The 15058-nt window shown below is 43.5% G+C and overlaps 1 protein-coding gene across 10 annotated transcripts in view; it reads right to left on the bottom strand.

The window, feature by feature from the left end:
• Positions 1-4019: 4019 nt before the first annotated feature.
• Positions 4020-15058, bottom strand: part of LOC115253786 (BMP-binding endothelial regulator protein) — a 250813-nt gene continuing 239774 nt past the window's right edge. For all 10 annotated transcript variants that reach the window (XM_062852094.1, XM_062852096.1, XM_062852095.1 and 7 more), the window contains exons 7-8: positions 13314-13753; positions 4020-7706 (exon numbers count right to left, since the gene is read on the bottom strand). In XM_062852094.1, coding sequence (XP_062708078.1) covers positions 6534-7706; positions 13314-13753 — 1613 coding nt within the window. In that variant the 3' untranslated portion in view covers positions 4020-6533. The remainder of the gene's footprint in view (positions 7707-13313; positions 13754-15058) is intronic.

The following is a 15058-nucleotide window of genomic DNA, read 5'->3' as shown; positions in this document are numbered from 1 at the left end:
TAGAAAATAGAGCACACGTTAGGTTGGTTGTAAAATGTAAAGCGATTTGATGAGAGAATAGTTTTAAGGTTGAATCATGTAATACTTGTAGTAGTGTAATGACTGCGGGGTGAATGTCAAAGAGTTGAGTGTCAAATACATTTTCGAGAGAGCTAGGGTGTTATTCATAATTCGGTTTGTGGCATTCTTGATTTTTGCTTTATTTTCTAATGCTTATCTTTCTGTTATGCACTGTTTCGATCGTTGTACAATGAGAAGTATTAGTTTCTACGTTATGTCTGCATCTGGAGCTAATTCAATTTATCTTAAAACAATATAATACTTTTCGTGTATGACTTCCGCACTATTGTAAGTGATTTTTTTCTTCTGTTGGAACAATGATCGTTCAAAAAACAGTGTCATTGATCATTGGTTTCCGTGCTTTTTGAGCACTATTTATTCCCTATTTTTTTCTTTTGCTTCGTGTTTGTAATGTTGACAAAATAATCCAGAAATCTTCCGAAAAAATCATGAGATTAAGCTTATTAAATGATTCATATTATTATACGGACTTTCAACCCTGGGTTGGTTTTTCTCTGTCACACCACAAAACGTCATGAGTACAAATCTAAAGCACCAATGATGGGTTATCCTGTACAGTTAGTTGATGCGTCCGTATCAACTTTTCAATGCAATCCGATGCTAGACTCATTAGATCTGCTATCTTGAAAATTCGATGTGTGGTTTAACCTTTTTTGTGCGTTAGCTGACGCTCACTGCGCTGACGTAGAGCACGTTCTGGGTTATAATGATCCCAATGCCAATGACTAGGGTTAATTGTGTATATAATTATATTCAGACGTCTTCTAAAATTTTCAATAATCTCGTCAGAACTACAATTATCCCAAAGAACTATGTCAAAAATTACTTCAACAGTTTCTTTAAAATTTCCGATACTGAATTCCTCAGAAACTTGCGCATACATCAAAAAAATCTTCCGGAAAACCAGAACAAATGTCGCCATAAACTGCTTATTTATTTATTTGTAATCATTAAGGTTGTTTTCTCATGAAGCGCAGTACCATCAGAAGCTACACAATAGGATAGAAGAGAACAACTGATCAGGCGATGTCAGCAGTTTATGGCACCGTATCGAGCGTGATTGCTAAAGAGTAGGAAAGCATGGTTCGGAATAATATGCGGAGGTTTTATGCAACTGCCAATGGTGTGGGCACAATACTGCGCCAGTGTCGATCAGGTTAGTTCTACCCTAGTTCTGCTCAAAACAGCAATTAAAATCAGTGAAAAACAATAAACTTTGGAAGATAATGTCAGAAAATGGTTCACAGGCATAGCCAACTCGGCTGTTACGTGCAACTGAGCTGGATAGATCAAATTCAGGTGTTCAAACCGTAGATTCAGTGTCTACATCGTTTGCGACCGAATAGATTGATAGATAGATAGTCGTGTTGCTGCTGGCTTAGAATAGCACTATGCTCCGGTGGTAATAGCTCAACAAACAGGGTAACCTGAATTCAAGGTTTAAGCGACCCGTAACGAACAGTGAATGATCGAAGAGGTAAAAGAGATGCTGGGTCGTTACCGAAGCCTGTGGTGCATCTGGGCACCTCGTACAATATTTTTTCCCTTACCGCGTTAATGCAGGCGTGGTTTATCTTTTTCCCGAGATACTCGTGGGCTTCCAAAATGCTCCTAAACAGCAATGCATCAAATACATTTATTAGGTAGTGGTGACGGTAAGTTTGGCCCCTTCACGAAGAGTAGGTTAGCTAAGTCTTCTTTAAGGAGAGCAGAGACAGGAAGAGGTAGCTGTGCGTCAAATGTCAGCATAGGGAACCCCATTCCCTCTCCGGCTAACGCGTCGGAAGCAGTGAAGAGAATTGTCAGACAAAAGAGGCACAAAACAAGGAACAAAGAAGGTGCGACGATTACTCTTTATCCCTACTGGTAACAGATAATGACACGATCTTGAAATTTTTTGTTGCAGACAAAACGGAAGCTGAATTTGTTGCATACTTTTCAACTCGTGAATAATCAATTATTGCTAACCCAAAGTCGAAACTGTTTGATGATAGAGCTTCACCAGAGTTGCAGTGTTTACCGACTCGAAGTTACCGTTCGAAAATCACAATGTAAGGGTTAAAAATCTCTAAACTCGTGGTGTACGATGTTAATCCCATTATTTTTAAGTTGAGACAAACTTATGTCGCATGGGTTTGTTTGTCGCAATAAATACAGGTTGCGACATTGTCATTATTGTTGCGCGATGGTTGAATTTTGATTCACTGGTCGGAAGATATCATGGATTCCAAGCTGCGCACATGCGCCAGGAGAGGCATGACAGCGCAGTTTTTTTTTTTTGTTGGACAGAAGCAACAAGTTTGTAGTTCTAACACAATGCTGGAATGACTTTACATTCTTGTGACATTGATTCGTGTGCAACTAAAAACCTGCGCTGCATTGACTCTTTTGTGAAATATGTTCGACTTGGGATGGAGCATGGCTGATGAAGGCCATTTACAAGAACAAAAATGGGCTTTCTGCCATGGAGGTGGCTGCGCAGCAGAGCCTGTGAAGCTAAAGGTGCCAAAGTCCACCCAGACGAAGGCCTTTACATTAGCGGGTAGCCCGAAGGGTACGCCCGATATGATTGCTTACTACGAGCAATCGCCGAAGCGTGCAAGGTAGCCAGGAGTTTGCCAGGAGTTTGTTAACACCGAAAACGAAGGGCAGAGAGTGACGCGCTCGTCATCAAAATGAGGCGAAGAGGAGCGATGCCAAGCTCGTGGAATCTTAGAGCCAACGTACACAGTATTCTATGTACTCGTACCGGCGAAATCATTCTCGACATTAGATTAAAAATTAGGATCCTGTTAACCCTCGTTTGGAAAAACAAATAATGAAGATATTTGAGCACAAGAAAAAACCTTCTAACTTACACAGAGCAGGGAATGACCAAAAAAATTTTCGAATTCCATTGTTCATCGTGGCAAAGAACGTTTGAATTTTCGATCCTATTGTAAGCAGAAACAGCCAAAACGAAGCCCGAAGCTAGAACCATCGATCAGGCCCAGTCAACCGAAGACAAGGTGCGTCCATACTTTCTGGGGCAGTCTTTATGTATGTTTACAAGGCCCTGCAGACGATGTGAAGGCGAAGGCCATAAGGTGTACGGTTTCTCAAAACTCTCACAAGTGCTTGATTTGTTCTGGGAAACCCACAAACAGCAAGCACCCGACAGGAGCTCCAAGATTCCTGACCTTCACGTGAACCTTAGCTGATAAGTCACAGAGTACCGAGAAACACACACGGTTACAAAACAGTCACGGCAGCGCATGTAAGGGTTGCACAGAAGTTACCTGCGCGGCCGTGATTGTTTTGTGACCATGTGTGTTGTGTTGCTTGGGGTAGGTATAGCAGCTATACCTGAACCACTGTGACGCAGTCCTGCAATTTCTGTGCCAGGCAGTCGTTGAATGGGGCATATATCGCCATCCTAACGAATCCGACTTGGCGGCGATATGAACAACGGGGAAATACCCCGTCGCCAAGATCAATGGGGTCTTCTTCTGTAACTGTTATGCGCCACCGCGGTGTCAATCGAGCAGTTCACGCAGATGCTGGACTGTATCACGATCGTGCTGACAGGGCGAAGCGAAGATCGAGTAATAGCGGGTATCTTCAATACCTGGGCCATGGAATGGGAAACCAGCGCGGGGTTAGATCCTGCTAGAGGCACTGGTTAGTGGCCATGCTGGATGTCAATCTGGCTAATGTTGGTATTAACATGCCTGACCTACCAAAACCATGTTAAACCGCACATGCTGCTCGTTTTTTTCGGACAAAAGGAAAGAGGGAGACAACGAGGATAAGTTCGACTCGACCAAAACGAAGTGCATGATTGCGGGTAGAGATTTCGGTAGGTCCATGACAGGTGGAAGATGAAATCGATTCTTTCTATTGGTGACAGCACAAACCACCTAGAAAGATAGGACCGTGCCTCTGTAGCCGGCCTGTTTAGAACTTACTGCTTTCTTCCCAACTGCTCTGAATCCATTCCTTCCCAAAACTTAGGTCATGCGCAATGTTTTTCCATCACAATGTTGCAGTTGTTTTGCTTAAAATCTTCCCCATTATCTAACCCCATGGCGCTCAGACTAAACAATCTGGATCTGGTCCAACTGAGTGGGAAATGATGAGTCTGTTTCCAACCGGACCAGAAGCCAGATTGTTTAGAAACGCGTGCAATATCAGTAGTTCAACACCGCCGCACCGGCTGTACATGTGCAATAAGCTAGCGCAATTACCAGCAGGGAGGGGGTCGCACCTCTCAGACCGAAAGCGATCGCCATCATCAACCTAGAACGAAAAACACCTGTTCTTTTTTCGGACACGGTTCGATCATAGTACCGACGACGACATCGACTCCCACTAGGCTCGCTCGGAAATTTGGACATCGTCGTCATTGGACGCAATTGGATTCGCAGAAACACGTGCCACCAAGTGGCAATTAGCAGGAAGTAAACATCACACACCGTGGCGTTCGTTCGTCCGTTCGTCCATGGCGCGGCGTCGATCGGTTCCCTCTGACTCTGAGTCATCATTGTTTATGGTGAGGAGATTCGATTTACCTACATGCACGGAACACGTTTCGTGGCCGGGCGGGCGATAAAGTGTGAATAGACGAATCGGTTCAGTGTGCCAGCCAGCCTAGCCGATCGACCGAGATTGCGCCACACTTCTTCTCCAAAAAAGAACTTTGCGTCTGGTTAACACTGCCCATATGGGCGCGGGTCGTTCGAAATCAGATTGACGAAAATAAATCAACTTGAATTGAAGGGAGGAGCTTTCGGTGAATGAGGATGGGTGGTCAAAACTAGATGGTTTGAAGAATATATAATCGAAAGAACATTACCCAGGATACCCAGAAGTGATCTACAGAAGAAATACCGAGCGAAAGCCTCAGAGCAGTATAATGTTATTTTTTTTTAATCCCTGTAAAAACTTTAGAACAGTAACACAAGACATCTTTGGAAAAATCCCGGGAAAATCCCTGTAGAAACCTATAAAAAATGCCAAACTAAATCCATGGTGATAAGAAATGAATCAGTACAGGGCTGGAAATCTGTATAATAAAGTAAAAACAATAATATTAATAAACCCATGGAGGAGTCCACGGAGAAAACTAGCCATGAACCCTTGAATGGATCCAGAAAATATTCCTGAAGTAACCCTCGTAGAAAACTTCTGAGAAATTCCAGGAAATATGTATGTCTGAAGGAATCTATGTAGGTATTCCACGAAAGAAAAAAACCTGTAAGCATTCTTGATGTAATTTTTGAAGGATCCATAGAGAAGATCCTGAAGGTGTCCAGGGGGAATCCTTCGAGAGATCCCGAGGAGAATCATTGAAGGAACCCCGAAGTGACTTGAGATAACCCAGAGGGAATTTCATGGAGAAATGGCAGAACGAATCATGGGAGATACATACTTCCAGAGGAATCCATGGACATTGGATCTTGTAGCATGATCGAGTAAGACGTGTTGACTGTTGAGCTTGCAAACAACCATTCTGAAGACAGTATTTTCATATATTGTTTTAATCTCAAGCTGGTTATATAAGATAATGAGGACATGGGTTAGTTAAAGCTCTGCCTTTCTGAGAAAATTTTACCACAAAATAGTGCATTTTGACAGCAACTGAATACCATGATCAATTTGACAATGCTTCCTGAACAGATACAGTCGTCTTTGCGCCAATGACTTCCAAATACTTACATTTTAGCTTACCTATTGGTCGGTGAAAATTTAAATAAATACTGATGAACTTTGATGAATCCCTAGCTAAAATCTGTTTCTGTACAAAAGAGTAGGTGGAATTTACCGCACTAGCAATTAAAAAAAATAAACAAATGTACAAATAGTCAAACGAACGTGATCCTTACAAACAGGACGAGATACTCCTCCCTACCAAGCTAAAACATATTTACAATCTCTAGTAGAGGGCTACCCTAACGCGCTAATGAGTTTCGTTCGTGCCGCGGCGGCCGTTTCCGTACCCTGCTGCTGCATTCTTTCGTTCTGATTTTGGCATTCAGTTGTCAAAAAATATAGTTAAATATTTCGCAACGATTCCTAGGCTAAACACTACAGTAGAAAGCAATAAGTTACCACAATTAAGTTAAAATGTCTACAACTGAGTTTTCTAAAATAAAATCATTCATCTATAGAGTCACGTGTCTTCCACCGCGCGCCGTTCGCAATCACTCGGATCTCACTCTAATCTTACTAGTTTTCACTCTCGTTCACTGTGCTACGTTTCATTCTAAATGCGACTATCGTTCGAATTTCCCCGGAAATTGCAAGTATCGATTTAAGTGGCTAAAAACCTGCCCCCAGCAGATTGATTTTGATGGTAACTGATTTACCAAGTTGAAATCGAGTTGGGTTCATGGACCTTACAGTTCCATGAATTTATATTTAAGTCGCAACACTTAACCTTGCCTCACTTTTGGTCGTGTCCTTAAGTTGATCTAGGAATACAATGGTGGTGGTGCCCGTCGGGAACTGGGATCCAGTAAAAGCCCATGTGATGCCTGCTGTCGATGCTTTTTCCGATGGTTGGGCTGGGAACTTACTATTGCATTTTTCTGTTGCCTTTGCGTTGGCTGTTGGTGACGTTTCTTCTGAGGACCTACCGGTTGCTGCATGAGCAGATGGTGATGATGAGATGTGAAAAAGTTGGTCGCATTGGGATAGCAGTTAGTGTCGCGCCTCCAGTTGGGTAACCGAATACCCTGTCGCTGGCATTCATGGGCGTACGCCGCTAAACTATCGCAATAGCACTGCTTATGCGGACACTCACACATATCGATCTTGCACGATTCGAAATAGTTTTCTGGATTCAGCTGGGAATTGCATTCACCAAATACATCCGTTTTCAAGATCTTACAGAATGTGAAGAACTTCTTCGGTCTGCACTGAGAATTCTTCGCGACCATTTCCTTCTTCCTCGGTCGTGTGCATGCTTTCTCACCCCCGACCGCCCACGATTGCGCAAATTTCCAAACATTATCAGTCATGTTAACTCCGGTCCTCGAAAGCAGATCATCTCGGAAAACGCTGTTATAGTTTCCGCAAAGTCCACACAACTTATTCTTGTACACAACAGGAACCTCTACTTGTATAAAGTTATTGCCATCCCATGTCAGTTTAATCCCAAGGGCAGTACTCACGACCACCTCTGTACCATCATCACTTTTGAACACATCCAAAACTCCATCCATCTTGTACGGCGGATCAACTCTACTCCCATTGATCTTAACCCGCATCTTTTGCCCTAAATTCACCTTCAGGTTTCCCAGCTTCAGCGTCACGGTCTTCGTCCACGACGAAGACTTGGTCAACCGGGCGTCGTTCGTCACCCGTATCGAAAATGAATGGTCCTTGCAATCGGCCGTAAGCTGGTACTTGCAGGACCCCTGGAAGCTGTAGAAATACCCGTCGAACGTTTTGTAGTGTGGATCTCCGAACACGGTGCACACTCCGGGACTTTCGACGCACTTCGAGCAGCACTCGTCCTTGGGCTTGATGAGCGTCTCGTTCGGTTTACACTTCTGCGGCGGGCACTGGCTTCTGGCGCACCGGACTTCACCCGAGCGGCACTCGCACGAGGTGCATGCATTCAGGCTCCACGTTTCGCCGTTCTGAAATGAAACAAGAAGTAAACTGCGTGAGTTCAATATCCTAACAGAAGCAGACGTGTTTTTCATCGTAAGCTTAAACATATAAATCTCGGTATTTGCGTTATTCAGATCCCATTGAGATCAGTTGCCCAGCCGCTTTTATTCCTACCTCCCCGTGATACCGACCGAAACTGTGAGCAACCTTGAAGAAGATCAGATAACCAACTCCGATGAGAGTTTTGATCGACGGCTAACAGGACAAGGGACTGTTATCTGAGAGGTAGGGCTCTTAGATGTAACAGGGTGTATTCCCCATGCTAGGAAAGGATGATCGACGTCCGAATGGCAGGAAAGGACTCTATGCTAAACCATGCACCGCGCACTCCGCGGTCCTCCGGTACGTAGGAGGTTGGTGTCCGGCCCATCGAACTGAAATCAACAATATCACGCAGAGAAATATCGCATATTAGAATCAAATACATTACAGCTTTGATTCAAATTCAATACCTTTTTTGAAACAAAGCAAATTTATTGTTCGTGAACGTCACGAAAGGAGAAGTAGAGCGCCATCTGTGTTCGAGTGGCAACTACGAGCTGATGTATCACCCCTTGTTCATCGATGCGATAAACGCCCAAAAGGAGAACATTCTGGAGACACCAACACTAACGTCGGCACCACTAAGGCGGTTACAATGGCGTCGTACCTTCTTCCGCCTCATCTTGGATATAAAAGGTAGACTGCTGCAAGGTATCGCTCTCTTTTCTGCGGCATCGTGTGACGTCATAGGAGTGGACCGTTCAACATTCCGTACAAGTTAATTTTTGAAATAGAGTGCTAACGATTAAATTTGTAATTAAGTTGAAATACAGTAGATTAATAATTAATTAAGAAATAAAGTGAAGTGTTTTAGTGAATTCGTGTACAAAATCAAGAACTGTTTACCAATCTGAGAACTCTCACCAAAAGTGTATATCAGTTTCGAAATTAAAGTGACCGTTAGTGCCCCGAACTCCGAAACGGTAGAACCACTGCTCCCCGCTGATCTAACATTTATATTCAATTCTAATACTTAACAACTTTGATTCTCAAATAAGTCTTTTTGATTCAAAGTCGTTGTGCCTTTGATTAAAAAAAAAAGCTTATTTGAAATAAATATTGGGTTTTCACAAGTTTGTCTGCCGTCATTAGGTAAGTAAGATATTGTGAAACATATTATTTAATTAAAAAAAAAAACAACATATAATTTCTTCCAGATAATGGCTACTCAGTTAACCTGCAAGGAAGCCAAATACTCAATATTGCAACCATTCCTAGCTAAAAAGATGAAGCGCATCTACGGCATCAACGAACAGAGATAGGGCTGGTAAGCACTTGCTTTACCAGCAAAGATTATGTAATTATGTGAATATAAAAATATTGTTCCCTAAAAGAATTCTTAATCTTTTATTTATCTGCTTGGACTGAACATGATTTTATAATTAATGAAGGCATGACGATCACATGCTCTCAGTAGTTATTAGATCACATTCAGTCCAAGCAGGTAAAATATTTGAAATATATTACTATCAAATACTATTATTTTTTAAACATATTTTGGCTTTAATTCTAAAATATGTGTTTTTGTTAAAAAAAATGCTTTTGAAATAGGTAGGGTATCGCGCTACTTGGGCGGTGGCTTCTATATTCGTCTGTTTTCCACTATAACTCAGTCAATTTTGAACCAATTGACTTGAAATGTTGTACACGGGTAGATACAATACCTATCTCACCAAATTCCAAAAATTGTGTCAATTGGTTCTAATTTGACTGCGTTATAGTGGAAAACAGACGAATATAGAAGCCACCGCCCAAGTGGCGCGATTCCCTATGTATTTGTTTCAAAAAAATAAAGTATTAGAATCAAACATTATTCACTTTGAATTTACGAACCGGCTAACGAAAGCTAGACTTAAAAACAAAAACAAAAGTGCTTTGAAGCTAATACTCGGAAGTCATTGATTCAATGAAAATTGAACTTAGGCCGTGGATCAATGATTATTTTTCATTATTTCAAAGTCCTTTATTTTTGAATCTTTATATATAAAAATGCAGTGGCATACGTGGGACCGCGCATAACTTGAGAACGGAAGGTCCGATTTTGGTCGTCTTAGTTTTGTTCTGTTAGTTTTCACCCAAGGAAGGTTTATGAGGCAAAAAACATGGAAAAATTGAAAGTTTTTGAAAATCGATTTTCCATACATTTTAACCGGGGACTTGAACTTGGCTAAAGACTTGAAACGTCAAAAAACGCAGTAGGCAAGACGAAGTTTGCCGGGGTCAGCTAGTTTAATATATATTTTTCTGCGTGTACGATCCAAAAACAACGGCAACGACCCACCCACGTGACGAAACAGGACTGGCTTTTGGAAACTCGGTACGTGGAGCTGCCAATCTCACAGCTTCATTGAGAACACCCAAATACTCAACGATCTACTGAAGAACAGACATCAGCATGTAGCGCCGCAGGAGGTGTATTGGACATCTATCAGAGGTTCGGGAACACACCATCTGGCAACAGCTGTCATTGAAATGGGCCCATGATTGGTTGGTAGCCGATCGACGTAAAAATGTGCAGGTTGAGGATCAAGGGCCCAGTCTTCAACTTCAGCATAGTTACCAACATCACACTCACTTCGGCAGCACTGATAATGACAATGACGTTCCACGCGCATCTCGAACGCGAGTAAGACCGCTGGCCAAGCCACGACGTTATGATCAACATATTAGTATCCTGAACGCTTAGGTAGCCCAAGAAGAGAAAATCCTTGTCGCGTTTGAGCTCTAGGATCATTTCACCCGTACGAGTACATCTAATACTGCGCTCGTCGGCTCCCAGATCCTCAAGACGTCCGAGTACTAAGACTGTTCGGTCTTGCTGACGAGCGCGTCGCCTTTCATGCGCTTGGCACCTGTTCTTCTACACCTTTTGGTTTGGCGTCCTCGATCTCCTCCACTTGTGGTTTCTTTTTCTTCCTCTTCCGCTCGACTATCGTCTAAGGGCCGAACAACGGTCACAACCTCCTGTTCTATTTCATCCGGGATGGTCCAGCCTTCGCAGGCCTACCCTTCCCAGCTTTCCGGAACACCTGGCTGGGGTCCGACTTGCCGGCATTACTGCAGACCTTCGGGCTTAGTATCCGGCAAGCCTTGCGGGCACCAGACAGCTCCTCACCTGACGGCTGCCTCAATCGCTTCTGCGAGTGCTTATCAAAACCAGTCGCATCCTCCACACCTTTTGGGCTTCCTGCGAAAGCGAAAGCCTCCGCCTGGGTAGATTTCGTAACTTTTGCTTTCGCCGATTCTGCCGCTGTAGCAGTCTTCACAAGTATCTCGTTATCTTGCTTGGCATTGTCCATCGACTTACGAAGTTGAAACAGGGCCGTTTTAAGGCCCTTGCTCATGTTGGGCTTTGTGGACGCAAAGCCGATAATCTTACCAAGCTGCTACTCAGCCACCCCTATTGCAGATAGCCCATCTCTTTTTTACTTGATGGCCCTCATCAACCACGCTCCGTCCAATATCTCCACCGGCAGGCTAGCCGGGAAATGGATAGGAGTTCCCACGTTGGAGCTGCGTTCGCAGCTTCCTGCGCATGACTCCTCATTTCTCTTCAACGGAGACGTAGCCAACCCATTTCTTGCGAAAGGGTTAGCCTCGCCACTACCACTACCACTTGTTTGATTTGTTTGAATTTTTAGATTTGATTTCATGTTTAATCCCATGAGTTGCACGGGAAAGGAGGTCCACCACGCTAGAGCCCCGCATTAACGTGATAAGGGACGAAATACTGTGGCTCGACACCTTGTAATCCTATTCTTAGCCGGCGAATACGCAGCTGACTCACAAGCGAGGAGATGAGGGGGGGGGGGGGGGTTGGTTTCGTCAGGCCCCGGGACTGTAACCCCTGCTGCCCCACGATGTGGACTGCTGAAGTACAGTAAGAGCAACAACGACGCAGCTAAGAGCATCGTGAAACGCAGTTGACGTAACAAATGGTTCGATGAGATATGCGCGAATTTCGAGGAGAAGAACACAGCACGGGCAAGAATGCTACAGCATGATCTTCGGCAGAACGTGGCAGAACCCACCTCTTTAGGGAGAAAAATCGCCGCCTGGAAGAAGCAGAGTGCAAGGAAATGAAACTGCTGTGGCGTTCTCAAGAAAAACGCAGATTTTAGCAGAAACTAAACGCATTATGCTTATGCAGAGTTAATCATGGTATCCATGTGGTATCGCAGCTGAATACATAAAGTTGGGCTCAGAATAGTTGGTCACCTGCATGCAGCGGTTGATAATCAGGATTAGGGAATCCGACCAGCTACCGGAGGAGTGGAAGAAAGTGGTAATCTGCCCCATACGAGGTTTCGAATGGACTCAGGTACGTTACATGGGTCCGAGTCCGAGCCCGAGGGGGTTGTAGGAAGAATTTGGTGGCATGGGAGAATTTAGTGGCATTTCAGGAAGTTTCAGAGCATTTTCGGCGGAATTCAGATGCGTTAGAGAAGCGTTACGTAAGAGTTTTTGGGGGTTTCGGAGCGTGTCAGGTGCGTTACATGAGATCCGAGGGCATTTAGGGGAGATTTTTGAGGCAGTTCAGGAAGTTTCAGAGCATAGTGATCGGGATCGTTACGCAGGCGTATTCGGATGTTTCGGAGGTTCTCAGGTGCATTACATGGAGTCCGATAGGACTTCAGGAGGATTTTTAGAGTTTTAAGGAAGTTTCAGAGCATTTTTTTTTGCGGGATTTAGAGGCGTTACGAAGGCGTTGTCATGGGTTTCGGAAGGTATATGGTACGTTACATAGGGGTTCGAAAGGGTTTAATGGGGATTTCTGAAGCATTTCAAAAAGTATCAGAGGATTTTTGACGAGTTTCATAGAGTTCATGTGGGTTTAGGGGGATTTCGGAAGCATTTCAGGAAGTTTAAGAGAATTTTCAGAGACCCCATCACAATACCTTTTGAAACGCCCCTGAAATGCCCTTTGATTTAAGATTGTTCTTGAAACCTCCGGATACGGTCCTGACCTGAAATGCCTCTAAATCCCATTGAATCGCCCTTGAAATCATCATAATCAATGGGAAATGCATCTGAAACCCCTTTGAACGCCTTAAACAGGTTTCAGAAACCCTCTGAAATGCACCTAAAAACCCCTTGAAACGCCCCTAAAATGCTATCTAATGTCCCTAAAATCTCTAGGATTGCCCTAAAATGTTCTGTAAAGCTATTCAAAGGCTCCTAGGATCCCCTAGATTGTTCTTGAAGCCCCTTGAAACGTCCCTCAAACCTCATTAAAACGCCAACAAAACCTGATATAACGTCCTTAAACGGCTCATGAATACCCCTGAAACCCCTATAAAATCCCTTGGAACTCCCTTTTGTGGGCTCTCTGGAAACCCCCATTAGCCCCATCTCAAATGCCCAGGAGCAAGACCTCTTCTCGCGAACTAGATTCCCTCTTGAAGCCTAAACTTAATTTGTGCACACATTTCCCTCTTTTTATGCCGGTTTTTATTTTAAGCACATTTTTAATTTATGCACCCCAGCTATGTGCATAAACAGAGGTTCTAGTGTATATTCAATTAACTTACCTCATACACCTGACCCCGATGCGTACAAGTCGATTTGAACTCGGCCGGCACCGGGCACGACGGGCAGCAATCGTTAAGACCTTGAACCTGATCCTCGATGCCACACTCCAACACTGGGCAGGTATTCTTCTCGCAAAAAGTGGTTCCATTACGGCACTCACAGGACGCACACTGGTCCGCTTTGTACGTGGCCCCATGGAAGTGGACCGCCTTGCCGATGACGCAATGCTTTTGCATGCCCAGCTTGAACTCCTCTCGGCGTTCCATGCAGCGGGCACAGCACTCCCCTGGGATTCGAATCTGCTTCGAGGCCGGACACTGTAGCACCGGACAGGACTTTTTCGTGCAGGTGAGCTTTCGTCCGTCACAGGTGCATTTGACGCACGGGTCCTCACTTAGCGTAGCCTCGTTCGTTACCTTCTGTCCGTTTAGTTGGCATCCTGGAAGAATACAATAAGTGCAAAAGTGCCACGTAAGTTTGCCGTTGATGCTGTATGAATCAAATATATGATTTATTCTGATTCCAGAGGTAACAGTACCAAAAGTAACCGAAAATTCTACGAGACGGGAACACACAGCAAATATTGTAAAATATTGAATATGAAAATATTACTCAGTTTTTCCAAACTATGACAGAAACAGCTAAAATAGATAGCAATAAGAAAATAAGCGCATGACTCTAGAAAATCGGATATAGACATCAATGAAAACGATAACTAACAGTATTTAATATTTTCATTCAGATATGCATTAAAACAAAACAAATACAGAAAAATAACAATTTTATTGCATACAGCACAGGCCCCACACTATGTATACACATTGCTAGGCTAGCAACAAAACTGTTTCAATTAAAAACTCATCCGAAACAAGAATGCAATAACAATTCCCAAAAAAGAGATGTTATGCCTAGTGCTTGGTTCAGAGCCAAAATAGTGAACCACATTCCCACCATCCCAACTCTTTTCAACCCATTTACGTCGGGTGCAAAACAACAAATCTTCCGTCTGCGTTCAATGTCCATTTCTGGTACTGGAATTCCGAAAAGCAATACAAACAATGCGGCAATTGGGTTTTGTTTTAGCACTAGCGCAGTGTGGAGCAGCAAACTCGTGGGTGGGTGGGTGGCTGGCCTTTAGTCGTCGTCGCCGCCGTCCGTCGTAGTGATCGGCTTAGACAACGTCCAATCAATCATCGTCGTGTGAGTTTCGATCGAAATTCGATCGCCTTCTGGGATTCGTTTGTTGGCACTGTTGGATGTTGTTGGCCCCGGTCAAGGTCGGCAATTGACTTGGAAATCTGTCAACGGTTGTGGGATTGGGATCCAGCCGGTCGAGATAAATTCAAGCCAACTGCCAAAAGAATATAGAACGAGTACAAATCCGAACAAAAGGCAAATATAAAAATTAAGGCTTGATAACTCATTGAGAACTTTTAGAATAGAATATGAGGCCAAACAAGTCTAAAGGTCCTATCTGCAAAAGAGAGAATCTGTTTGGTTTCCCTCTCATTCGTTAATATCTCAGCTGTTCATTTGTATTATGATTGTCTCCTTGTATTGAACGATGGTCAAAACAATCGTTTTTTGATTTGTACTGAAAAAGTATTATTGAAAGAGAAAGTAAACAAAGAGAGCCTCTCAAATGCAGATAGGACCTATTGAAATGTTTTGCCTGCTATATTCCTTAGATCCATTTTGCTCAAACTATGGGTCGCGACTCACCAGCCCCATAAGAAATATACGT

This window comes from Aedes albopictus, chromosome 2 (genome assembly GCF_035046485.1).
Source record: "Aedes albopictus strain Foshan chromosome 2, AalbF5, whole genome shotgun sequence".
In the NCBI taxonomy this organism is placed as follows: Eukaryota; Metazoa; Arthropoda; class Insecta; order Diptera; family Culicidae; genus Aedes; species Aedes albopictus.
The sequence above is the reverse complement of the archived record's forward strand: the minus strand, read 5'-3'. Positions and strand labels throughout refer to the sequence as shown.